The sequence below is a fragment of the Oncorhynchus mykiss genome, chromosome 3 (genome assembly GCF_057628025.1).
Source record: "Oncorhynchus mykiss isolate SJ-2025 chromosome 3, ASM5762802v1, whole genome shotgun sequence".
Lineage (NCBI taxonomy): Eukaryota > Metazoa > Chordata > Actinopteri > Salmoniformes > Salmonidae > Oncorhynchus > Oncorhynchus mykiss.
Window position 1 is genome coordinate 37,359,423 of NC_143024.1, and position 27,530 is coordinate 37,386,952.

The 27,530-nt window shown below is 41.9% G+C and overlaps 1 protein-coding gene across 2 annotated transcripts in view; it reads right to left on the reverse strand.

Annotated features, from left to right (window-relative positions):
• The window catches only part of LOC110515882 (thrombospondin type-1 domain-containing protein 7A), a 104,887-nt gene that overhangs the window by 61,278 nt on the left and 16,079 nt on the right, over positions 1-27,530 (reverse strand). For both annotated transcript variants that reach the window (XM_036973360.2, XM_090229174.1), the window contains exons 2-4: positions 7,391-8,222; positions 3,645-3,899; positions 2,498-2,679 (exon numbers count right to left, since the gene is read on the reverse strand). In XM_036973360.2, coding sequence (XP_036829255.2) covers positions 2,498-2,679; positions 3,645-3,899; positions 7,391-8,222 — 1,269 coding nt within the window. The remainder of the gene's footprint in view (positions 1-2,497; positions 2,680-3,644; positions 3,900-7,390; positions 8,223-27,530) is intronic.

The window sequence follows — 27,530 nt, forward strand, 5'->3', positions numbered from 1 at the left end:
TTCAGGCTTCAAACATAAAGATATAAAACTGTATTTTTTTGTGAAGAATCAACAACAAGTGGGACACAATCATGAAGTGGAAAAACATTTATTGGATATTTCAAACTTTTTTAACAAATCAAAAACTGAAAAATTGGGCGTGCAAAATTATTCAGCCCCTTTACTTTCAGTGCAGCAAACTCTCTCCAGAAGTTCAGTGAGGATCTCTGAATGATCCAATGTTGACCTAAATGACTAATGATGATAAATACAATCCACCTGTGTGTATTCAAGTCTCCGTATAAATGCACCTGCACTGTGATAGTCTCAGAGGTCCGTTAAAAGCGCAAAAACTGAAAAATTGGGCGTGCAAAATTATTCAGCCCCCTTAAGTTAATACTTTGTAGCTCCACCTTTTGCTGCGATTACAGCTGTAAGTCGCTTGGGGTATGTCTCTATCAGTTTTGCACATCGAGAGACTGACATTTTTTCCCATTCCTCCTTGCAAAACAGCTCGAGCTCAGTGAGGTTGGATGGAGAGCATTTGTGAACAGCAGTTTTCAGTTCTTTCCACAGATTCTCGATTGGATTCAGGTCTGGACTTTGACTTGGCCATTCTAACACCTGGATATGTTTATTTTTGAACCATTCCATTGTAGATTTTGCTTTATGTTTTGGATCATTGTCTTGTTGGAAGACAAATCTCCGTCCCAGTCTCAGGTCTTTTGCAGACTCCATCAGGTTTTCTTCCAGAATGGTCCTGTATTTGGCTCCATCCATCTTCCCATCAATTTTAACCATCTTCCCTGTCCCTGATGAAGAAAAGCAGGCCCAAACCATGATGCTGCCACCACCATGTTTGACAGTGGGGATGGTGTGTTCAGGGTGATGAGCTGTGTTGCTTTTACGCCAAACATAACGTTTTGCATTGTTGCCAAAAAGTTCAATTTTGGTTTCATCTGACCAGAGCACCTTCTTCCACATGTTTGGTGTGTCTCCCAGGTGGCTTGTGGCAAACTTTAAATGACAGTTTTTATGGATATCTTTAAGAAATGGCTTTCTTCTTGCCACTCTTCCATAAAGGCCAGATTTGTGCAATATTGTTGTCCTATGGACAGAGTCTCCCACCTCAGCTGTAGATCTCTGCAGTTCATCCAGAGTGATCATGGGCCTCTTGGCTGCATCTCTGATCAGTCTTCTCCTTGTATGAGCTGAAAGTTTAGAGGGACGGGCAGGTCTTGGTAGATTTGCAGTGGTCTGATACTCCTTCCATTTCAATATTATCGCTTGCACAGTGCTCCTTGGGATGTTTAAAGCTTGGGAAATCTTTTTGTATCCAAATCCGGCTTTAAACTTCTTCACAACAGTATCTCGGACCTGCCTGGTGTGTTCCTTGTTCTTCATGATGCTCTCTGCGCTTTTAACGGACCTCTGAGACTATCACAGTGCAGGTGCATTTATACGGAGACTTGAATACACACAGGTGGATTGTATTTATCATCATTAGTCATTTAGGTCAACATTGGATCATTCAGAGATCCTCACTGAACTTCTGGAGAGAGTTTGCTGCACTGAAAGTAAAGGGGCTGAATAATTTTGCACGCCCAATTTTTCAGTTTTTGATTTGTTAAAAAAGTTTGAAATATCCAATAAATGTCGTTCCACTTCATGATTGTGTCCCACTTGTTGTTGATTCTTCACAAAAAAAGACAGTTTTATATCTTTATGTTTGAAGCCTGAAATGTGGCAAAAGGTTGCAAAGTTCAAGGGGGCCGAATACTTTTGCAAGGCACTGTATATGTGTTCATGTATAAAATAGTAGAAAGTAGGGACCACAATGGAAATAAGTCCCAGACTTATTTAAAAAATATTTGTGTATATATGTATATATATTTTTTTACCTGCAAATAAAATCAATCAATCAATCCAAACTGAAAGAGCCATCTGTTACAAAACACTAAAAAGTTGAATGTCATTCAGAGATTGTCAAGCCTTCTATACTGGGTAGGCCTACAAAGGTAGGGAGGGAAGTATTTTCTGTTTGTCAAGATTGACATAGTCTATTTATTGTGGTGTTGAAAACACAAACCATGATATCGAAGTGCTCTAAATCGGTATGCTTTGTTTTTTGATTGTGTGGTGCATTGGCACAAAAACCTGTTGGTGGTAAACTCTTTGCATATATTTTACATAATTATAAATATGGCTTGTCTGGGGTAGTCTGCAAACCCCTGACTTTTTGGCCCCTCGACTGTGAAACAAAAGTATGCTGAAGTCGATATCAATGTTTATAAACACAGGGTCGTAAACATGATTTAGAGTTAATTCTATGAGGGGGAAGGGTGTTCCATTTATTTTAATGTACAAGGGGAGGGTCATGTGAAAATATTTTTTACGTATATATTTTTATGACTCCTTGATTTGGACCAGCCCCTCCCCCAATACATTTGGATCAGTCCCTTATATATAGATAAGACTTTGTTATGGAAAAGTGTTATATATAGAAACGCCTCATTACCATCTTTGTCTTTGAGGTTGTTGAGGTAGGTCAGTAGTTCGGCGTTGGCCTGGACACAGTACACCTCTCGGTTCTGGAGCCCTCCCCCACACAGGCCGGTCTGGTTGCTACGCCGACGGTCCTGTTGACTTAGCAACGAGTCCACCCTACAGTCGCTCCACTCTGTAGTCCTCCAGGTGTAACTGTGACGGTGACAGAGATGGGTGTGTGGGGGTTATGCTGTCAAAACACATTTAAAATCTGACTGATGTTTCTTTAGCTAATCAAATCCCTGACATGTCTGTTCTATAAAAACACATTTGTGACTTGTGTGTTGATCTGTTCTACCTGCATCTGAGGCTGCAGCTGCCAAACTTGAATTGCACTAATCCTTATCGTTCCACTACAACTTCAACAGCTATCAGCTCCATGTTTGGCTAATTGCTTCCAATCCGTGTAACACATGAGTAATATGAAAAGATACATTTTAGTAATGAAAAGAGTCAATTTTAAAGGCTATGTCACGACTGATAGTTTTATAGATGGTGTCGTTTTGAAGTATTTCGCAGAATCGGAACAGGAAAGCTCAAGTGTTATGTGAATGGTTGTGTAAAGACGGGATATGATCTGTGTGTGTGTTTACGTGGCAGGCTACAGGAGAGACAATATTGTCATAGACTCCACTTGACTGGAGTCGGTGTCTTGCAAAAGCTCAAACACTTGCACCAATCTTTCTCCACATGCTCTCTCCTCCACCACAGACACAGGCCCACGCAAACAAACTCCTACGGGCCACCCAGGAGAGCAAATTAGCTAGGTGAAGTAGCTAATGGGAAATCAACAGGATGAATGTATCACCTCTGTCAGTGAGAATCCAGTAGACTTTGGGATGTTAGTGCACTAAGTGGTTCCAATTTGTTGAAAACTTCCTGGAAGCCTATCAGGTTCCTGAACTATGTTCGGTAGTATCTTTCGACAGACTGGTACTACTGTGTAATACATTACATTTGGACACGACATTTCATCATTTTAAATTCCACTAATACAACATTGACTTAACCCACGTTCAAGCTCTAGGCCTACCATAAATGTTAAGTATCTTTCTTACCATATATTTAGTGTAAAACTATAACTTCCACACATCCTCGTGACACTAAGTGACACTCACGTGGCGCAGGGCAGTACTCCATCCCCCTGAGGGTCACATGGCTCCGTCTCCTCCAGCGGTGGGCAGTCCTCCCCCTCCCCCACGGAGAACTGGTGCACGCGTCTGGTCCTGGAGCGTTGGCCCCGGGAGGACTCAGGGTCTGGGTCTAGACAGGCCTTGGAGCAGGGGCCCCAGTCTGCCCACTCGCTCAGCTTACAGTCCTTAGCAAGGATGCAGGACTGGACCGTCAGAGGGAGGTCCCTAGGCAGACACCGACTGGAACACAGAGGTGAGGCGAGAGCAGAGGAGTGGCATGGTCAGTAATCTGAGATCAGTCTGCGAGCTGCCTGTAATTTGCGACAGTGGATGTGGAAGCTGGTCCTGAGGGAGCCCTGTGTGTGTTGGTGGTCCTAGAACAAGTGGTCAGTGGGTTTCAAAGACAGTTGAGGTACATTTTGAGGTAGAATTTGGCGTATGTTGATTGAATTTGTGGAATATTGGTTTTCGTCCTGTCTATTGCAGTGTGTCATTCATCAAGGAAGCATTGTTTTACGATAGATAGACGGCTGTGTTGGGTGACGCCACCACCTGTCGGAAGACAATGGGAAGCCAGGGGCCATTCATCAATGAGCTGGATGGAAGTACATGATACTAATACTATCATATACTATAATGTACTAATACTTGTACTATAGTAGAATGTACATTATACTAAGCATGTTGTAATAAGCTGTATTCAAGAGTCCTTAGGGAACTGACTGGCATTGAACCATAGTACTCAACCCTTCATTCAGAATCATCACAACTTAATAAACAATAAACAATGCAGAAAAAAAAGATGGAAAGGGTTTGTACAACAGCCCCCACATTTAGGTAGTGAAATGGTTGCTGGTTCAAATCCGGCTCAAAGGACCATGAGAAGAGGGGTTTTGTACATGTAATACAATACAATACTTAAAGTTGCTTATACTAGGTTCATATCTACATCAATTCTGAAGGGTAGTGCCTCAAATGCATCAGAGTAGTAACCACAACTGATCAATCACCAAAAGCAATCACTCTGTTAATCATTCAACTTGCAATTAGAGCTAATGAATAAACGCTGCCTCTTTAAGCTCCTTCAAATGATTAGCAATTAATGCCGACCATTTTCTGTTCCTTGCTCTGTTGCGTGCATCGCCTTTCCCCGAGGCGCTGCGGCTGACGAGCTTTTACTGCTAATTACAGCTCGGCTTCATTTAGAAACCTCTCATTTAGGCGACGCCGAGGCCACACTTCACCTCTAGCTTCTCACACTTCTGCTAGAAACGAGTGAAACTGTTTTGAAAAAGAGCTTGACTTGTGTTTTTAACCCCTCTGTCTCCACAGATTAAGATACCTTTTGAATTCGTTGATGTGGTGGGCCTGCCGGTGTGACGTCACGACGAAGCTCCGTTGTGCTGCCAGCAAGGCACGCTGGTGTTTCTTTCTCAGTGAACAACATTCAGGAATTAAAACAAAGGTTCTGTGACACAGTGAGGATAATGGCTCGCTTCCTGACTCAGATGAAACTTCACACATGCCTTAAAAAGCCTTAAAGCGTCCATTGACCCTTTTCACGGCATCTCGATCTCTTTAAGTATTTTTATTACATTCTGCATTGTTGTAGGGGTTTAAAAGTCTTTAAAGTAGTCGTACTTTTAAAAAATCTCCGTCAGTCAGACAGATCGGGGACATACAGACAATTTCACTTGAAATAAGAGAGTAATAATATTTCAAAAACACTCAAACCTCTCATTTTAAAACCAATAAAGGTTATACGACAAACAACAAGAAATGCCATGAAATTCCACAAAACAGAGTTTGGTTTCTGTTGAATATCCACATTGAACGCAGAAGTGCTCATTACACAAGGCTTTGGCTAAGAAACATGTTGTACAATTGAAGCCTACAAGACCGGCTGTACTATGTGGGTCAGGGAATGTGAAACCCTGGGCGAAAACTTTTAACAATCTTTTTTAATGCCTTGATGAAAACACAGTTTAGAAAACAGAGTGGAATGGTTGGAAGGCCAGTGTGGCCAGTGAAGAGAAACATAAGCATAAGCTAAAAGATGTAAAGTGATACTTTCTAGAAGTGCTTCTGGTGGTAAATGGAAACTTCAGAGGCCAACATGTAAGCTGGAACTCTACAGTAAATAGCCTACACATGCATTCTGTTTTCATATGGTTACATGCAAAGCCAGCCACTATTCTACAACCAGGCGAAAACAAAGTCTAATGATTCAAGAGAAAGCTGTGGCCCAATGATGACAGATGTACATCAAACAACATGGGAAATGAAGTCAGCAAGATGTTCGGAGGACGACTGCCTAGATTCACTGGGTATCGCTTCAGAGAGAACCCAGCAAACCGGGAACATTCCCAGAACATTAGCTAAGATTCTCATTAAGTTCTAGTTAGGGTTTTATCTAACATTAGGATGATAACATCCCAAAAACATACAAAGAATGTTTTTGTGCTATGAGAACATTGCCGCAACCTAACAAATGTTCTGGGAACTTTCACAGAAACAATGTTGGTTTGCTGGGAAGTTTGTTCCACTTTTCTGAAGTGGCAAAAACAACAATAAATATTTCAGAACCAGAAATAAACAAGTCAAAGATTAATATTTACATTCCCAAGGGTGTAAGATTTGTTTTCACGGTTCTTTTGAAATATTTGATCCCAGCCACTGCTGAGAAATTGGCCCCAACAGCGCATTAATGAATATATTTAGTACATAATTGATCAAATCTGTAGCATGTGACACATACATCATGTGGATGTAAGGCTATATAACGGAGACTGTAGTTCTCCTTGCTAGAGATGAAAGACCTCATGGATTCTAAGATGAGAGGTACTGTACTGACATTTGAAGTTATTGTCACTCAGCATGAAACAAAGACATCATTCAACACAAAAGAAAGAGCTTCAAGGCAAGAAAGGGCACCCATGCTGTCTTGTCTACTGTATATCGTATATAAGATATAGTATGTGAAGAACCTGAGTCATTGATAGCCTGAACCATACTCCTAATGTGAAAGATTTTCATAAAAAGTATTTGGTCAACAGCATTTAAAAATAAATGACTACTTTTTTTTAAGTTGAACTGAAATTACTCTTAATAATCAAGCTTTTTGATTTGAAATGCTTTTATCTTTCCTCACCTGCACACGTAACAATACCAATGCAATGATGTGCTTTGTGCAACTCACCCTGCTCTTTTACAGTCGAAGATCACAGAAGACTTTTCAAAGTGCTTTACAAAGTGCTGGCTAAGATTCAATCCCTGTCACTGAATGAGCACCAGTGAATATAGAGTTGTTATCTCAACCGTTGAAAGTAGACATCAGAAAGTGGGAGTGCTCCATTGCTTTGACAGCAAAGCAGAGACAAATAACCATTCCCTTACCTGTCATCCACTGTACATCAGTACAGTACATCACCTCAAAACATAATAATGTGCTTACAGTTCTGAAGAAGATAAAAACAACCCCTTGCAAAGGCCTGTTTAGACATGTGGCAGGTTTGTGCCTATTTTAAGATTGCGTGTTATTTAAGGACAAGCCAAGAGATACTGTAACTCACTATGATGAATTACAGTTCTGAAAGGACAAAAACACATGGTTTCCTTTGACCAATGACATATCATGGTTTGCCCATTTAGGCTAAAAGTACAATTTTAAAGGACAACCAGCACACAGGCACAAACTAAGGACCCTGAAATACTGATGCTGAGCCACTTACCTGAGTCCCACCGTGCTCCCGTTCCTGTGTGCACAGGACACCGTGCGACTCTGGTATCCCAGCTGGATGTCCCAGAAGGGGCTCTCCTGCCTGTTGAGCCGGTTCCTGGTCCGTTTCTTCTGGATCAGCTCCCTAGTATCAGGGTCTTTGACCCCAGGCCTCTCCCTGGCCTCCCCTTTACCCTTCCTACGCTTGGCCTGCCGCACCGGCCGGGAAATGGGGAGAGAACAGGGCATCCAGGGCCCCACCCTGAGGCTGTACACCCCCTCAGGCCCCTTACAAGGCCCTGGCTTACAGGTCTGGAACTCAGTCAGGTTGGGGCAGGCGGAACCCCCGAAGAGCGGAGGCACCAGGACACTGCGCACCCGGTTCTTTAAGCCGGTTCCACAGGTTTTTGAGCAGGACGTCCAGGGGGTGAACTCAGACACTACACAGTCATGAGGGCAGGGGATGAGGCAGGCCTGCTCTAGCCGAGGCTTGGGCTCAAAGTACTCACAGATGTTGTCATCTCCGGGAGACTCGTCTGACTTTAGTACGCAGCCCACCTCCCGAGTCTGAATGCCCTCCTCACCCCCATTGCATACGTATGGCCGCATGCCCCCAAAGGTCCTTGCTGACACGGACACACACTGGTTCCAGGCACCCAGTTTCCAGTCGTAAAGGTCCTTGTGCCAGTCGCACACACGGAAGCAGTTCTGCTGGTTGGAAGGCCGCTGGGACTGGTCACAGTTGGTGTGGAGGGTGGTCCAGCCGTCCACGTGGGCACACCACACAGCCCGACTCTGGCTGCCACCTGGACCACAGTCACTGCCCATACATCTGCCCCATGGCCCTTGGGAACACAACACAGACAGGGTTAAAATAACCATATATTTTTTTTTACATCAAATGGTAAAGTGGATACAGTGCACACTATACAGTATATCAATTGATGGGAAATGGATTATTTTAGGGGCGGTAGTTTATGAATCATTTGGAAAAAGCAAACCATACAAATATCATCCACAGGCGCAGTGGACGGATCGATGGAGACCAGTAATGTCTACCAGTAATGTCATAGAGAACCCCGACCACGCCTTCATACCCGCTGACAGGGGCATATAGCACATTGACAATTCATGCACTAAAAGATTAGTACATCAGCTATTCTACTATAGCTCTCCTTTCAGTTCCACATTATTACTCTGAATGAAGTCTCCATTGCAGCCGGAACACAAGAGCTTTCTCTGACTTTTACCCCCACGCCAAACCTCATCACAGTAGAAAAGCTGCGGCTTAATAGTGGTCTTGTTCATTGAGTCATTCAGCTCAACCTAATCCGTGACAATGTTGTGCTCTGACGCTGTTATCCGCAGGCTAGTGACAGCACAGGACAACCGAGAAAGAAGAGGAGACTAATGTACAGCTTCACCTCAGACCAACCCCTTCCATCTACAGCGTACACATCACAGACAAACTGAAACGGTCCACTCACACAGACAGTGTGGTGAAGAAGGAGAAACAGCACCACTTCAACCTCAGAAGGCTGAAGAAATTTGGCTTGTCACCCAAAACCCTGACAAACTTTTACAGAAGCTCAATCGAGAGCATCCTGTCGGGCTGTATCACAGCCTGGTACGGAAACTGCACCGCCCTCAACCGCAAGACTCTCCAGAGGGTGGCAAACTACCTGCCCTCCGTGAACACCTACAGCACCCGATGTCACAGTAAGGCCAAAAAGATCATCAAGGACGTCAACCACCTGAGCCACTGCCTGTTTACACTGCTACCATCCAGAAGGCGAGGTCAGTACATGTGCATCAAAACTGGGACCGAGAGACTGAGAAACAGCTATTATCTCAAGGCCATCAGACTGCTAAACAGCAATCACTAACTCAGAGAGGCTGCTGCCTACATTGAGACCCAATCACTGGCCACTTTAATAAATGGATCACTAGTCACTTTATACAATGCACTCTAAATAATGCCACTTTATACAATGTTTACATATCTTGCATTACTCATATCACATGTATATACTGTATTTTATACCATCTATTGCACTTTGTCTATGCTGCTCGGCCATCGCTCATCCATGTACTTACATGTACATATTCTCATTCACCTCTTTAGATTTGTCTGTATTAGGTAGTTGTTGGGGAATTGTTAGATTACTTGTTAGATATTACTGCACCGTCAGAACTAGAAGCACAAGCATTTTGCTACACTCACATTAACATCTGCTAACCATGTGTATGTGTCAAATAAAATGTCATTTGATTTGATTTGAATTTATTGTGTTAGATGATGGCCTCGTTCTGAGTGGTATCCGGGTGAGGGTGCCTTGTGTTTACCCACGTTGCACCCCTAAACCGATTTCCCCCCCCTGTGGAGGACGAAGAACCCTAGTCTGCCTGAAACAGGCTGAAACATTTCCTGCAATTATCAGACCCAAATGCCTCAGATGACAGCCTATTAGTGGACTCATCTCATCGCTCAGCTGCTGATCTCGCAGGCAGGAACTGGCTTCAATCTGCGTATCAGCATGTCGACAGAAGCCTGAAGGCACATCACACATGGCTGTTCTTTTTCCCCCTATATCAACACAAGATCAATGCCCTGCTGTCATACTGCACATGTATCATATATAGTTGTGATTCAGGGGATGTCTGTGCATCTGTTAGCTACCGATCAGATTGGGGTTCATTTAATAGCCTTATGAAATGGGGTGTATGGGGTATTCGGCACAAAAGAGGCAGGGGGTAAACTATCTGGAGCATTCCCAAGGCTTATCCCTATGTTCTGTTTGCCTGAGTAAATGAAACCCTAGCAAAATGATTTGCTGTGGTATTTCAGGCCGGATACCACAGGTATGACTAAACATCTATTTTTACTGCTCTAATTGTGTTAGTAACCAGTTTATAATAGCAATAAGGCACCTCTGGGGCTTTGTGGTATATGGTCAATGTACCATAGCTAAGGGCTGTATCCAGGCACTCCGCTTTGCGTCGTGTTTAAGAACAGCCCTTAGCCGTGATACATTGGCCATAAACCACACCCTCTCGGGCCTTATTGCTTGAATATATAATTCACGGGAGATTTTTCTTTCTTTTGTGATCCTAGTTAACAGTTTTACATAATGTCCAAGGGCCTTAATAGATCTCCCATAGGCTCAAGTGTACATACTCCCAACTCTAAGCAGCAGATTAGGCTGGAGTAAGAAATGTTATATCCCCACTGTTGGAGAGGCAGTCGGATCTCTCTGTCCCCATGTGTTCATTAATGAACAGACATGTTTTGGCTCCCACAGGGTCATCCTCACTAAGGATGGAGTCACACAGAGCTGTTCACTTGGTTGTGTTTGCTTATTATTGATCCTTCTAAAACAGGAACTACTTACTGCCAAGGTCAGGGATTATTTTGAGCTGTCCTTGCTGTCTGACAGATACTAGTGGTGGTCCTATTGCCAAGAAATTCCTGTCGTTACTTCTGGTTTAGGTGTCTCATAGAGCACTCAAAACGTCTGTCATTCTACAGAATGTCAGGACCAGGTTGGACAGGTGTTATTATGAGCATATTAGGTTTGCTTTAGGAAAACCACTTAAAATAAAGTGCTATCACATCTCAGATGGCCAAAGCTATAAAAAATAACTGTAAAATGAAAGCGAGCCGAGGACCTTGTATCCCCAAACTACCATACCCAACTCCGAGTAAAGTTCAGTTGCAGCACAGAGTGAAATGGAATACAAAAAGCCCTCTTAAATACAATTGCACATAACCCTTGGCGGAGATGAACGTCAACATATTGAACATGCCAAGTTGAGCCCCTGTTAAACCCATTAGAGCAATTAGTTAGCGAAAAGGCCTACAAACAATCTAGCCAAAAAGCTTGAAAACAATCGGATGAGCATTACACAAGGCCAAACAATGTATCCCTTCAGAGAGACCATGGAAAGACAAAGGATGAAGAGACAATCTCCACATATTCCTAAGGGGTAGTACAGAAGTCTGCATTTGAAGAGAATAAGATCTTAAGTTACTAAAGCATGGTCAGACACTTCATTTCACTTCCAAATGAACATTGACCTTCTTTTTTCTTTCTGAACAACACCAAATTGTAAATCATGGGTTATAATGAAAAAGAGAAAAATATGTCTGAGGAGAAGGAAGAGACCAGAGGCTACCACTTAATGTCTGCTGAAAAACTTTGAGCTGCTTAACATTCATGGATAATTACCGACCCTATGTTCAGTGTGATCTGTGCTCTTGGCCATGTTTCGCTAAGCTACAATCCATTGACTAAAGCTCTTCCTCTCACAATTGACCTGAATGTCATTAGCTGGAATACCACAATGACGCTTCCATGGTTTAAAGGGCTTTGATGATTTTTGATTCATCAAGCACAACACACAGCACCGCACGTAACTCTGAGGCAGACTTTCGATTTAACCCAGACAATGTTCAACAGTTTCTTCCATTGAATTATATTTTTCACAAATAGGAAACATTGTGCGGACTCCGTGTCATTATTGATGCCACGCCATCTTCATGAACAAGTGTCATGGTTACCATCTGCTAGTCATCTCATTGGATTCAGCGAATTAAATCATTCATTTCAGTGATCAATAACAAACCGAAGGTGGAATACTGCACTGCAGCTTGTGTAGGAGACAGACTCATTTGTCACTCCTGCAGTGACAAGATATTTTGGTCATTCTGCACAAACTGCCCATTCAAGTGTGTCTGTCAAAATCCGACTGTCAATGCATTCAACAGCAGACACATTTCAAAAGGTACAACGCAATGGTCCATGCTCCACTTAGAAATGTGTCCAAGCTGTCAGTAACAGTAAGAACACAATCAATAAACCTCATCGTTTCACATGGATCTCTTATGTGTGTTGTGGGAGTTTATGTTGTTGCCCAAACGTTCTCTTGCCCCAGTTTGAGGCAGGATGTTGTGGGAGGAGCAGTCGGTGGCCTTTAAATAATGGGATAGGGATGGGAGTGTCCCTCCTGCTTTGCGGTGATATTCATCATGCGGCTCTGACAGGCATGCTTTATGAGAACACAGGAAAGGCAAACCAGATAACCAACCGTAAATCCTACCGCAATTAGTCACAAGCCACTGAATCATGTTTCAATGAAAGGAAGAAAGCTGTTTTCAGATAACACGCGTATGATATCTATTGTAAGGTGATCTGACACCGTAATTGGACCAAATCAACAATCTACCATTCATACAATTGGCATGTTGACATTTGAAGTTCAGAGGTTGGACATTTTGATTGATTACTTCCACAAATTCTAACTGATTCTGTCTCTTCATCTGGGAGCAGACTGCAGTGTTTTTCTTAAACAACAGTTATATAAATGGCGGGAGGACACAATAAACACATTTCACAGCGGAATAGACTTCCATTATGCAAAGTAATAGAATGGAATGGATTTCGATGTCTATTTTGGACTTCCATCAACACAAGCGCTTATTGAACTGGGATGCAAATAATCACACATGCTGCAGTGTAGCCTATATGCTGATCACTTTACGAGATTAAACCAGTTGTACAAAATAAATAAAAATATGGACTAACGTCATCTTTATTAATACCAAAACACAAAATGTAAACCACTGAAATATGAAATATAATCCAGAAAATAATGAAATAACATTGTCACAGGTTTTAGTTAAGATATCCTAATCCATGTAAAACATTTGAAAGCCACTGTAATACAAAAACAAAGCCCCTGAAATTATGCCAGCAAAACTGCATTTCAAGTGAAAAAAAATCCACCATATTGAAAAAAAGAGTAAGGATAAGACAAATGACACAGAGAGAATGTGCCCCTTGGTGCTTGGCACTGCAGTTAAATATTAATATGAAGCCAGTTAGGAGCACATTGTTGACTCCAATCTAAAGAGGCACTTCCATGGAGGACTTCCTTGGTGTGGTAGAGGATGAGGGGTGAGAGAGGGGTTTCATTGACTATAATCTGCCCTTAAAAAAAAGCCAGCCATTAGTCTGCGAGGAAGAGTTGCACTTTACAGGAAGTGAGCTGGGTTGTGAAAACAGTTGCATGTGTTGCTAGGAAGCCTGCACGGATACCATGAAAAGAGGCAGGGTATCTTGTTTCTCCTTTAGCAGGGAAAATCATACTGTCGCTGTTATTGCTATAAAACCTGGGGTCATAAACAGTCCATACATGCATATACAGAATATCATCTGTCTAATGTTACACTAATGCTTTATGTGACCAACTTTTCACTATTTGTGTCTGCTATTGTTGTTAGTCAATTTCGTATCAATTTTGGGGTTAAAAGTGCTCTTGGCATGAATGTGTGTGCTAGTACAGTGTGTTTGTGTTGTATGTGTGCACGTGTGTGCATGTGTGTGGACGTGTGGGTGCATGCACAAGTGGGCGAGTCTGCATGTGCTTTGTTCCCGTCTGATTGGCTGCACGCGTGTGTGTGACTGTTGCTCCAGGGCCAGAGATTTGATAATGTACCTGCCACTTTATTGAGATAAATGCTCCAATCACACGGTGAGATCCCCCACCCTCTGGAGCGCCTCTGCCTAAGATTAGATTACTGCTGCCGACGATGCATCATTCTCTACATCTCAATTCAATAGTAAAGTAACACAACACTAGGAAACTTCATAGAATGAGGATTTACAACGGGCACTGAGGAGGTGTCTGCCAAACTAACACGCATGTTCTAAAAGGCAGCCAAATGCAGCACAATTAAGAGCAACATGAAGGTTTAACATTTGAATTGTATAGCTGACAGTCCACAGCAGGTCATGGATGAAATTAGAAATAGAAAGTGAAAAAACAAATGATTGTTTTGTGGGCCGGAAACTATTACTAAGCGTGTGTGACGTATGTTTTATCTGCTACAACAAAGCGCACGTGTAGAGAACAATACAATTAGGAAGTCACCGCTTACATTAATCCTATAATCTTATAATGCTCCCATTACAGAGCTCTGAAGACAAAATACTAGTAATTCTCAATAACACTTGGAGGTTATTCTCTATGATCCCAGCAACGGTTGGTAGTTCATATCAACTAAGTTACATTTGTTGATCATATGACAGGTAACTTCAAAGGGGACAAACCATCTGTAAAGGTGGTGGGAACATACACCATACTTCAGACTAAACATCGCTCTTCATAGGGCGTTTTGGCAGTCAATGGCCAGGGTGTCCTTTTCACCCCGGGCACTAATCATAGATTAGACAAAGCTTAGAGTTGCTAACATCGATCCTGATCAGAGAGAGATGTTGACATGTTAGTGTAAACAAGATCTTTGTTTCGATCAGGACACGAGAAAAGACAAGGACAGGAATAGGCTGAGCGGTCCTCAATTCACGACAATGTCGTGTGGGTCCACAAAATCATCATGTGACCTGTTACTATTGAGAAGGATCTAAGATGGATGTTAGTGGATGAAACATGTTTCTAATCAATTAATGCCTATATAATACAACAGAAATGGTGAGAAATGGTCGTGTTGGGCTGATAATTAAACTCCACAGCTGGGATGCTTGTGCTTCTAATTAGTGCAGGATGGGAAAATAACACTTCTAGGACGCTAGTGGCTAAACTTGGAACACGAGGTGTGGACTCTCTTTCCTAGGCCTATGGGGATCCCTCTTGGATTGTGATCCAGCAGCACTATTCTTTTGGACTGAGTAGGAGTGTGGGAGGTGTTGGTAGAGAGTGGATACCCCAGCCAAGCCAAGCCAAGCCTAGCACAGTACACACACACACACACACACACACACACACACACACACACACACACACACACACACACACACACACACACACACACGTTGGGCCAAAACAGACAGACTGCATTCACACTTAGGCCGGCACACAGCTTTCTGTCAACACTTTTCATGTTTCCTTTCATTTCATATCAGCTGTGAGATGTACGATGTAAACAGCAATAAAAATAGACCTTCGGGGTGAAAGACATGAACTTTCTTTTGTATCATGTCTCCTAATCAAAACAAATTACAATTGATTCTTCTTAAATGCAATACTACTTAAAAGCTCCCCTGTGAATACCAAATCTGAATGTCAGATTATGTAGCACTGTACATATGTATTTACATGGCATGCAAGCCCTGACATCAAGAATAGAAACGTGTCACGCTATAATTCACCATCATTCAATTGAACCATCTAAAGCCAGAGGACCTAGATCTTATCACTCACAATACAGAGACAACATGCCAGATGCAAAGGTCTTTGAGTGCAGGAAGTGTGTGCCAAAGAGAGTAGTTTCCTCTCACACCTGTTCTTTCTCCAGGCAAACTAATTCTACCTTTTCATTTCTTGATTCTAGCTAGTGGTCCCTTGGGAGATCCAGTTCTATTGATTGTTGGGGGAACGGTTTCAGAGAGCATGACAGTGAAGTTGGGGGAACGGTTTCAGAGAGCATGACAGTGAGGTTGGGGGAACGGTTTCAGAGAGTATGACAGTGAGGTTGGGGGAACGGTTTCAGAGCGCATGACAGTGAGGTTGAGGGAACGGTTTCAGAGAGCATGACAGTGAGGTTAGGGGAACGGTTTCAGAACGCATGACAGTGAGGTTGGGAGAACGGTTTCAGAGCGCATGACAGTGAGGTTGGGAGAACGGTTTCAGAGCGCATGACGGTGAAGTTGAGGGAACGGTTTCAGAGTGCATGACGGTGAGGTTGGGAGAACGGTTTCAGAGAGCATGACGGTGAGGTTGAGGGAACGGTTTCAGAGAGCATGACGGTGAGGTTGGGGGAACGGTTTCAGAGAGCATGACGGTGAGGTTGGGGGAACGGTTTCAGAGCGCATGACGGTGAAGTTGAGGGAACGGTTTCAGAGTGCATGACGGTGAGGTTGGGAGAACGGTTTCAGAGAGCATGACGGTGAGGTTGGGGGAACGGTTTCAGAGAGCATGACGGTGAGGTTGGGGGAACGGTTTCAGAGAGCATGACGGTAAGGTTGGGGGAATGGTTTCAGAGAGCATGACGGTGAGGTTGGGGGAACGGTTTCAGAGCGCATGACGGTGAGGTTGGGGGAACGGTTTCAGAGCGCATGACGGTGAGGATGGGGGAACGGTTTCAGAGCGCATGACGGTGAGGTTGGGGGAACGGTTTCAGAGAGCATGACAGTGAGGTTAGGGGAACGGTTTCAGAACGCATGACAGTGAGGTTGGGAGAACGGTTTCAGAGCGCATGACGGTGAAGTTGAGGGAACGGTTTCAGAGTGCATGACGGTGAGGTTGGGGGAACGGTTTCAGAGAGCATGACGGTGAGGTTGGGGGAACGGTTTCAGAGAGCATGACGGTGAGGTTGGGGGAACGGTTTCAGAGAGCATGACGGTAAGGTTGGGGGAATGGTTTCAGAGAGCATGACGGTGAGGTTGGGGGAACGGTTTCAGAGCGCATGACGGTGAGGTTGGGGGAACGGTTTCAGAGCGCATGACGGTGACGATGGGGGAACGGTTTCAGAGTGCATGACGGTGAGGTTGGGGGAACAGTTTCAGAGAGCATGACGGTGAGGTTGAGGGAGGTTTCGCTGCAGTCTCAGCAAAGTGTTGAGACGTTTACCGAGATCTCAGTTCTCAAATTGAGAGAAGTCCACTGTGAGGTCTTTTTAGGATGTTGGCAAATAATGTTATATTATGTTTACAAGAGAAGCATATAGTGAAAGGGCAAAGTAGTAATGATAGATTTATCGTCCTCTGATTTCCCTGTCAATATTTCTGGATTCTTGTATTAAATGTTCTGTTCATTCTGTAGGTATTGATCTGGCTGGGCATTTGACTCAAAATGTTTCAGTGTGTTGCTTGCCTGGATTGGTTGATCACTTGTTGAGTCCAATTCTTTCTAAATGAACACTTATCCTCCAATCCCGAAAACACTGCGATTGAAATGGTTAGTGAGTTTTCACCAAGCATCTGTACCACTGATTCATTGCAGTAGATAGAGCTTGTTAGCCATTCTCACCCATCCAGACATTGTTTCCGATGCTAAGAATAGAATTAATGATTGACAACTCCCGTTCCCAGAGGATCCGAGGTTCTCTCTCCCTCTAATTTGAGCCTTTTCATTGACACGTAGAGAAGAGAGCATGTCAACATCAGAGAGACTCATAAATTCTCACAAGCATTCACCCAGCTTCAAATATCACATCCTGGATCATGAGAAAGCACTTGCGTGCTTGTGGAAGAGCTCAACCACTTGAAAAGGCTTAAAACAAAGACTGAGATAACTGTTCAACAGTCTTATATTTATTACAAAACTGCAACTCCAGAACAAATTAGAACCATAAAAACATTGGCAACTAAAACCGTGGCTCACCTAACTTAAAAGACATCCCCTGACCAACATTTGGGCACAGCTAAAATGGCAGGTGAACTTATCACCAGGGTCAAAACAACTGTGTCAATTAGCCACATCGTTCGCGTTCAGCCAATAGAAACAAAGAAACAATTGAGCACATAAACACAATTTGCGTAAAGGTTCAGAGGGTGGATACGTTAACTTGGAACTGTTGAAGGTTTGTAAGTGAATGACTAAATACATACACAAAACACAACATGCTCTTGAATATATAACTTGATTTTAATAAATACTTTGAAAAATGATGATAAAACCAGAATATCTTCTTCACAGTGCCCATGTGTTGCATGAGCACACTGTGTATGTACATGTTGCTTTAGATAATATGTTCTGCATGATGTGATATTTCCTGCATAGATGCGGAAGAAAGGACAAATACAGCGAGCGGGGGGGGGATGAGGTAATCATCTCAATGTCAACTCTGTAACTAAGAACAAATCCTTTGAATTATGATTCAGGGACTCCGTTGCATGCTATGCCAGTGAACATGAATGCTGTTCAGGCCATGGCATCTTTGAGGATAAAATAGAGAGAAAATAAGTATTGGGTGTACTGCATTGACATTATAGCATACTCTCCAAAGAACTGCTGGAAACCGTCAAAGGATTTAAGAGAGACAAAGGTGTTTTTCACGACAGTGAACTTGATCCAGCGGCACATTGCCTAATGATCCTGCCATGAGTGGAAGACGAAAGAGAACATCATTCTCTACAAGAAACATCAACTTCCTCAGAAACTCTGTTCTCCCGAAACCAATGTGTTCACCACGTAAAGTTTCTGCTTCATCTCTTGGTTTAATTACACACCAGGGTTAAGCTCACGAAATGCAATTCTATAGCCTTTTCCATCCTCGTGTCGCGATTACAGGAACACGAGCCCAGTTGGTCCCCGCGCTACACCGGAGTGACGAGTGGCGTTGCACCTAATGAAATCACGAGGCAGAAAAGGGCAGGGAGAAAAGTGTTAACCTGGAGCCACAGAAATAGCCACCGTGTCAACTGGAGTGGAGAGAACTGTGATCCCAATCTCCAGCATTTCCATCCACAGTGCTAATGCTCCAATCCCACTCATTTCCCCCCTCCATGTTCCCCTGACAGCTCCTCCCTCTGTTAATTGGACAGATGGGGAGATTACGGAACCTCTGGGACACGGTTGCTAGGCTATTAATGGTGGTCACGGGACAGACACAAATCTCGTTATTTCTCGCTTCTCTTTGGTGTAAAGGTCTCAAATACATGTTCTCAAAGGTTTTGGTTTTCAAACATTGCACACCAATTGCTGATTTTGTCCATATGGTTATTTACCAGCATAGCCGTACTGTATGTCCCATATTAAATAAAATACAATTTTATTGGTCGGGTACACAAATCCTAGCTCCACAGTGCAGTAATACCTAACAATACAAAACAATACACGGTACTACAAAAAATAACAAATAAAGGAATTAATAAATATATAAATATAAATATACAGTGAGCTCCAAAAGTATTGGGGCAGTGACAGTGATTTTGTGTTTTGGCTCTGTACTCCAGCACTTTGGATTTGCAATGATACAATGACTGTGAGGTGAAAGTGCAGACGGTCAGCTTTAATTTGAGGGTATTTTTGATCCATATCGGCTGAGCTGTTTAGAAATTACAGGACTTTTTGTACATAATGTAGTCCGCCAATTTTAGGGGACCAAAAGTATGGGGACAAATTCACTTATACTGTACGTGTATTAAAGTAGTCAAACGTATAGTATTTGGTCCCCTATTCCTAGCACACAATGTTTACATCAAACTTGCTGGATGCATTTGCTGTTTGCTTTGGTTGTTTCAGATTATTTTGTGCCCAATAGAAATGAATGGTAAATAATGAATTGTGTCGTTTTGGAGTCACTTTTATTGTAGATAAGAATCGAATGTTTCAAAATACATCACTGTGGATGCTACCATGATTACGGACAGTCCTGAATGAATCGTGAATAATGATGAGTGAGAAAGTTACAGACACACAAATATCATATCCTATCAAGACATGGTAACCTCTCACTTTTACAATAGCAGGATATTTGTGCGTCTGTAAATTTCTCACATCATTATTCATGATTCATTCAATTAATTCCGTATTATCCAAAATCATGGTAGCATCTACATTAATGTAGAGGTGTTTACAATAAAAGTGTCTCCAAAATGACACAATACATGATTTACCATTCATTTTTATTGGGCTCAAAATAATCTGAAATCATACACAATCCATGTCTCAACTGTCTCAAGGCTTAAAAATTATTCTTTAACCTGACTCCTCCCCTTCATCTACACTGATTGAAGTTGTTTTAAAAAAATGAGCTCAATAACCCATAGCTTCCACCTGGATTCACCTGGTCAATCTATGTCATGGAAAAAGCAGATATTCTTAATATTTTGTACACTCATTGTACATACGAAGTGTGTTTAAAACAGTATTTAAATATTATTCAAGTGACCAGTGTTCAATGACTATGTCCATAGGGCGGCAGTCTCTAAGGCACAAGGTTGAGTATTGAGTGGTAGCTGGTTAGTAACAGTGACTAAAGTTCAGAGCAGGGTAATGGTCAAAGGCTGGCTAGTGGTGACTATTTAACAGTCTGATGGCATGGAGATAGAAGCTGTTTTTCAGTCTCTCCATACCAGCTTAGATGCACCTGTACTGTCTTTGCCTTCTAGATGGTAGCAGTGTGAACAGATTGAACGATATTGATATCAATGTGTCAGTTTCGAAAGACACAAGCTTGACAAAAGCCACACATATTTTACGTACACTGCATTGGTGGATGTATGCAATACACTCTGTTTGCCCCTGCCAGCTGTGCAGCTCTCTACCCTGTCATTTCAAAGAGCCAATGTAAGGAATCAATATCAATAACTGATGCTAAACTGTACAAATCAAGGGCCCCCTGAAAGATTGGCCTGTGGCCAGTACATATTGCACAATCATATAGCTTGAGAGAGAAGGAGGGGCTATAAGAGATCCCCAAAGAATTCATTAGTTCCAGGAAAACGTACCGAATGGAGGGGGGGGGGGGGGGGGCAATAATTGAGAGGTCTGTTTGTACACCAGAACAGTAGCATAAATCAGCATACACCAACACATGAGCCAATCTACTGAAGGATGTTCAGTGAACCATAGGAGTGATGAAACTGTATGAGGGCTGTGCCGGCTTGCCAGTAAATCCACATGGCTGAACCTGTAGTGTCCAGCACCTGGACCACAAACGTACACAACGAGAAATACATCTGAATTCATGTTGCTTTGAAAACGATTTGAGAACGTCTTTACAACTAACCTTTTGGATGAGATCCAGATTAGATCTAAAATAAACATAGGCTGGGTTGTATTTATAGACCATCAGCATCTTCCATATTCCTGATATTTATCCGAGCACTGAATCCTCTATGAAGTAACGGAAAGCTACATGAGAGAGAAACTCATTAGCTACAAATAAACCACCCACAGTTCCTCACATCTGTTCCAGCTCCACACATTAGAACACACCACCTTCAATGAGTCACAGTGTAACAAGATGCGCCATTCTCGGCTCTCTCTTTGGTGATGTCTTTGCAGGATTGCAGGTGGAGACTACAGCTTTTGCTTGTATTTCATTGTGGAGAGGGAGGCCTGAGGCCACACTCCTCGGAGGGGACACACACTCTTCGCTGTGATCACACCAGGGGTCGGGTGCAATAAAGGCTGCCACCCTCAATCTGCAGGCGAGGAGATGAATGAGCATACCTCTGTGTTTCTGCTCTTTGATTCCACCGCTGTGCTGAGCCAGGTAAACATGAGAGGAGAGGGGAGAGGGGGGGGGGGGTTCTGTCTTAGAACACGCACACACACACACACACACACACACACACACACACACACACACACACACACACACACACACACACACACACACACACACACACACACACACACACACAGAGAAACCCACCCATTCAGACATGTGCCCACATGTCCATAGTTGCTTATTTTGTTCATTCATCAACGGAAACAGTAAAGGGAGAAGCGAACGTCTGCTTTGAATCTCCAGCTTGATACGTCATCATCATCCTACTTACATACAAATCCCTCTTCCTCCAATTCACTCACAGTATTTCTCAGCTCAGTGACAACCCGCAAATAGCACATTTAAATTCCATGCGAGTTAACACAATCACACTAAACACACATAAACTAATAGCTTTCCTGTATCTGGGATAGAACACGAACCCCAAGGGCAATACATTTTCCAAACGCAGCCAGAAACGCCGGGACTCATCTCGTCAAACATACAGTAGACACCTTTCCCTGTCACAACATCTAGAAGTTTCCACAGTTGAAGGTTTAATCACGTCGCGGCGGCAGGGCATCAGGATGGGTGGTGAGAGAGTGGCGAATCCATTACAGTGGTAATCAACAGAGAATGGGACAGGAGGGCAGAGGGGGTGGAGAGCTGCCAGGTAGGCAGGCTGGTGGCACACATAGTGGGGAGCAACAACAGCATGGGCATGGTGGTACTGTACCCAGACAGACAGACAGACATACAGACACAGATCCCCCTCTACATGCTGCCTCATGGTTCCATCTGTTAGTGTTAGGGGGCATGGGTGGAAGAGAGGGGGAGAGCAAATATGACGACGGAAGCATTTCTGCCTCCAGTAAGTGTGTGTGTGTTCTAGGGGGATTGTGTGTGTGTGTGTGTGTGTGTGTGTGTGTGTGTGTGTGTGTGTGTGTGTGTGTGTGTGTGTGTGTGTGTGTGTGTGTGTGTGTGTGTGTGTGTGTGTGTGCTTCTGAGTGACACTGAAGACATTCAGTGTGACAACTGTGAGTGTGATTTGGGAACATTGTAGGGTAGATGTTCAAGGCTACATGGGATTTATTTAATCTCAAAACATGTTGTACTGGCCTAGTCCAGGGTTCCGCAACTGGCGGCCCTTGGGCCAAATTATTGTATTTTTATTTGATTATGTTTTCTGAGCAAAAACATTTATGAAACGTAAATCTTTTTTTTTTATTGTTGGACATAAAAGACTAAAAACAAACAGCAAAACAGCTCCAAGTGATTTACATTTTCTAAATCTGTTCCAAAATATTTCACACATAATAATGAGATATGTGATCATATACAAATGTAAGCAAGGTTTGAAATTATTATGTTTTAGTCAAATATTATATCTGTTTAGGCTTGCAGTCTTCAAATTATTTGTAATTATGTTCCAGCCCCCTGACCATCCACTCAAGATTTCTTTATCTACATTAGTTGATGATCCCTGCCCTACTTCATGATTTATTTGTGTGAGTATACGACTGAAGGATATAAGATCGTTTTAGGGCTCAGAAATGTAACAACTACAAGACAATCCAATAGATCGGATTGAAATTTGAGCAACTGAGTGGTTTCAACTAAAGTGAATGCATTTTCTGATGGGCCGAAGTCGAGCTCTGTAAAAGAGGGTCTGGGGGAGTCATCTGGAAAAGACGGTCTTACTTTGTAGCCGTGATCCTTAGCTTTGCCTTTCCAGGGTCAGATGACTTTAATCCAAAGAGAAGTGTTCAAAGAGAGCCCAGTAGGTGGACAGATCAAAGAAACTCAGTACCAGCCAAAGTCCATGTTCTTTAACAGTGCATTTCCTGTGAATTCAACACTACTCTACCATAACCCCCCCCACGTCTCAAAGAGAGACGGGAGAAATTTGGGGAAATGGAAGGATGAGGGGAGAATGATTCTCCCGTGGTAACTCTTTGATATAGGATTTGAGGAACAGAAAGTAATGCAATTTTCTAGAAACGACAAGCGAGATTGTGGGCTGGGTGTTGAAGTTGCTACAAGGGTATTTTGCTATTTTGCTAATATGGAAAAGTAGTTTGAGTTTAGAGACTTGTTTTATATACACTTTAAAATACAGTCCTCTTCCTAAGAAATAGGAAAACAAGATGGACTGGTAAAGTAAGTCACCTGGTTTTCACAACAAGGCCGAAACATATTGGGATATAAGCTACATTTGAGAATACATTCATTTTGATGGATGGAAATAAATGCCGTCTGAAATTGAACAGTGCACATCACATTTGAAGCCAAAGTCGTGTAGCAATACCCAGCCACTGAGGTAATAAAGAGAGAATCTCTGACTTAATCAATCTTCGGATTTGGCAGCAGCCTGGACTTAGGAAGTCATATTATTCCCCTCGCCACATTATTCCATCCGGGAAGGTCTGCATCTATTTTCACAGCGGTCTTCTGTAGCTACTCCTCTGTTCTTCTTTCTCCCTCGTTCCCGTACCATCTTCTCTCCCTGTCTCAATGTCTGTCACTCTCGCTTCTCTTTCTCTCTGCAGTCTCTCCATCTTTCTCCTTGACTCTCTCCTTCTCTCTCCTTCTATCCTTCTCTCTCCTCCTGTCTGCAACTTTTGCCCTCTTTTCTCTTTTGCTCTCTTTACCCCAGACGAGAGAGATCGTACATGAGGGGCATGTGAAATCCACTCAGACAACTGAGTATTATAATGTCATGCACCCTTAAAGGTTAATACAGGCTGTTCCCATGCAATAGACTTAAGCCTTTGATGATAACCAATTCATTTCACAGAGATAGTGGCGCAGTTGAAGGAAATTGATGCCACTGGGGATAGCCTCTCTCTCTCTTCTCTCTCCACTACTTATTCTCTTTCTCCTTCTCTCTCTTTCAAATCAAATCACATTTTATTTGTCACATCCGAATACAACAGGTGTAGTAGCCCTTACAGTGAAATGCTTACTTACAAGCCCTTAACCAACAATGCAGTTTTAAGATTTAAAAAAAATAAAAAAATAATAATAACACGTATTTTTTTTAAAATTTAAAATAAATAAAAAAATACACAAACAAATTATATTTAAAAAAAACCACAGCTCTCTCCCGGCTTTCCTCTTTAGCAACAGCTTTGTCCATCTTTATTCACTGTAAAAAAAAAATGTCACGACGCTGCTGTTCATATGAAGTTGATTGGAAGCTGTTCATATGAAGTTGATTGGAAGCTGTTCATATGAAGTTGATTGGAAGCTGTTCATATGAAGTTGATTGGAAGCTGTTCAAATGAAGTTGATTGGAAGCTGTTCAAATGAAGTTGATTGGAAGCTGTTCAAATGAAGTTGATTGGAAGCTGTTCATATGAAGTTGATTGGAAGCTGTTCAAATGAAGTTGATTGGAAGCTGTTCATATGAAGTTGATTGGAAGCTGTTCAAATGAAGTTGATTGGAAGCTGTTCATATGAAGTTGATTGGAAGCTGTTCATATGAAGTTGATTGGAAGCTGTTCAAATGAAGTTGATTGGAAGCTGTTCATATGAAGTTGATTGGAAGCTGTTCATATGAAGTTGATTGGAAGCTGTTCATATGAAGTTGATTGGAAGCTGTTCATATGAAGTTGATTGGAAGCTGTTCATATGAAGTTGATTGGAAGCTGTTCATATGAAGTTGATTGGAAGCTGTTCATATGAAGTTGATTGGAAGCTGTTCATATGAAGTTGATTGGAAGCTGTTCAAATGAAGTTGATTGGAAGCTGTTCAAATGAAGTTGATTGGAAGCTGTTCATATGTTCATATGAAGCTGTTCAAATGAAGTTGATTGGAAGCTGTTCATATGAAGTTGATTGGAAGCTGTTCAAATGAAGTTGATTGGAAGCTGTTCAAATGAAGTTGATTGGAAGCTGTTCAAATGAAGTTGATTGGAAGCTGTTCAAATGAAGTTGATTGGAAGCTGTTCAAATGAAGTTGATTGGAAGCTGTTCATATGAAGTTGATTGGAAGCTGTTCAAATGAAGTTGATTGGAAGCTGTTCATATGAAGTTGATTGGAAGCTGTTCAAATGAAGTTGATTGGAAGCTGTTCATATGAAGTTGATTGGAAGCTGTTCAAATGAAGTTGATTGGAAGCTGTTCATATGAAGTTGATTGGAAGCTGTTCAAATGAAGTTGATTGGAAGCTGTTCATATGAAGTTGATTGGAAGCTGTTCAAATGAAGTTGATTGGAAGCTGTTCAAATGAAGTTGATTGGAAGCTGTTCATATGAAGTTGATTGGAAGCTGTTCAAATGAAGTTGATTGGAAGCTGTTCAAATGAAGTTGATTGGAAGCTGTTCAAATGAAGTTGATTGGAAGCTGTTCATATGAAGTTGATTGGAAGCTGTTCATATGTTCATATGAAGTTGATTGGAAGCTGTTCAAATGAAGTTGATTGGAAGCTGTTCATATGAAGTTGATTGGAAGCTGTTCATATGAAGTTGATTGGAAGCTGTTCAAATGAAGTTGATTGGAAGCTGTTCATATGAAGTTGATTGGAAGCTGTTCATATGTTCATATGAAGTTGATTGGAAGCTGTTCATATGAAGTTGATTGGAAGCTGTTCAAATGAAGTTGATTGGAAGCTGTTCAAATGAAGTTGATTGGAAGCTGTTCATATGAAGTTGATTGGAAGCTGTTCATATGTTCATATGAAGTTGATTGGAAGCTGTTCAAATGAAGTTGATTGGAAGCTGTTCATATGAAGTTGATTGGAAGCTGTTCATATGAAGTTGATTGGAAGCTGTTCAAATGAAGTTGATTGGAAGCTGTTCAAATGAAGTTGATTGGAAGCTGTTCATATGAAGTTGATTGGAAGCTGTTCATATGAAGTTGATTGGAAGCTGTTCATATGAAGTTGATTGGAAGCTGTTCAAATGAAGTTGATTGGAAGCTGTTCATATGAAGTTGATTGGAAGCTGTTCATATGAAGTTGATTGGAAGCTGTTCAAATGAAGTTGATTGGAAGCTGTTCATATGAAGTTGATTGGAAGCTGTTCATATGAAGTTGATTGGAAGCTGTTCATATGAAGTTGATTGGAAGCTGTTCATATGAAGTTGATTGGAAGCTGTTCATATGTTCATATGAAGCTGTTCAAATGAAGTTGATTGGAAGCTGTTCATATGAAGTTGATTGGAAGCTGTTCATATGAAGTTGATTGGAAGCTGTTCATATGTTCATATGAAGCTGTTCATATGTTCATATGAAGCTGTTCATATGAAGTTGATTGGAAGCTGTTCATATGAAGTTGATTGGAAGCTGTTCATATGTTCATATGAAGCTGTTCATATGTTCATATGAAGCTGTTCAAATGAAGTTGATTGGAAGCTGTTCATATGTTCATATGAACCTGTTCAAATGAAGTTGATTGGAAGCTGTTCATATGTTCATATGAACCTGTTCAAATGAAGTTGATTGGAAGCTGTTCATATGTTCATATGAACCTGTTCAAATGAAGTTGATTGGAAGCTGTTCATATGTTCATATGAAGCTGTTAAAATGAAGTTGATTGGAAGCTGTTCATATGTTCATATGAAGCTGTTCATATGAAGTTGATTGGAAGCTGTTCATATGTTCATATGAAGCTGTTCACATGTATTTTTATGATCTTGTCACACCTACATGTGACAGTCTTGTGTGGAGAATATGTAAACATTATTTTTATTTTGGAACAAACTTATTTTCTTGTTTTATAGAGAATTTATTGCTTGTAACCCAATTGGATAGCTTATTCTAAACAAAAAAGTGAATTTGGAACAAGATGAAAAAATGGGTTGTATTTCATTTGGTTATTTATTAGGTTTAACCAAAGGGGAAAAGTAAGTTGAGTGTTGAAAGAAATGTTGCAACTTGAGATATACTTTGGTATTAATAAAATAAAACAGTTGCCATTGAATCACATGCAGTATTTGGTTTCAACAAATGTAGTATATTCAATTGAGAAAA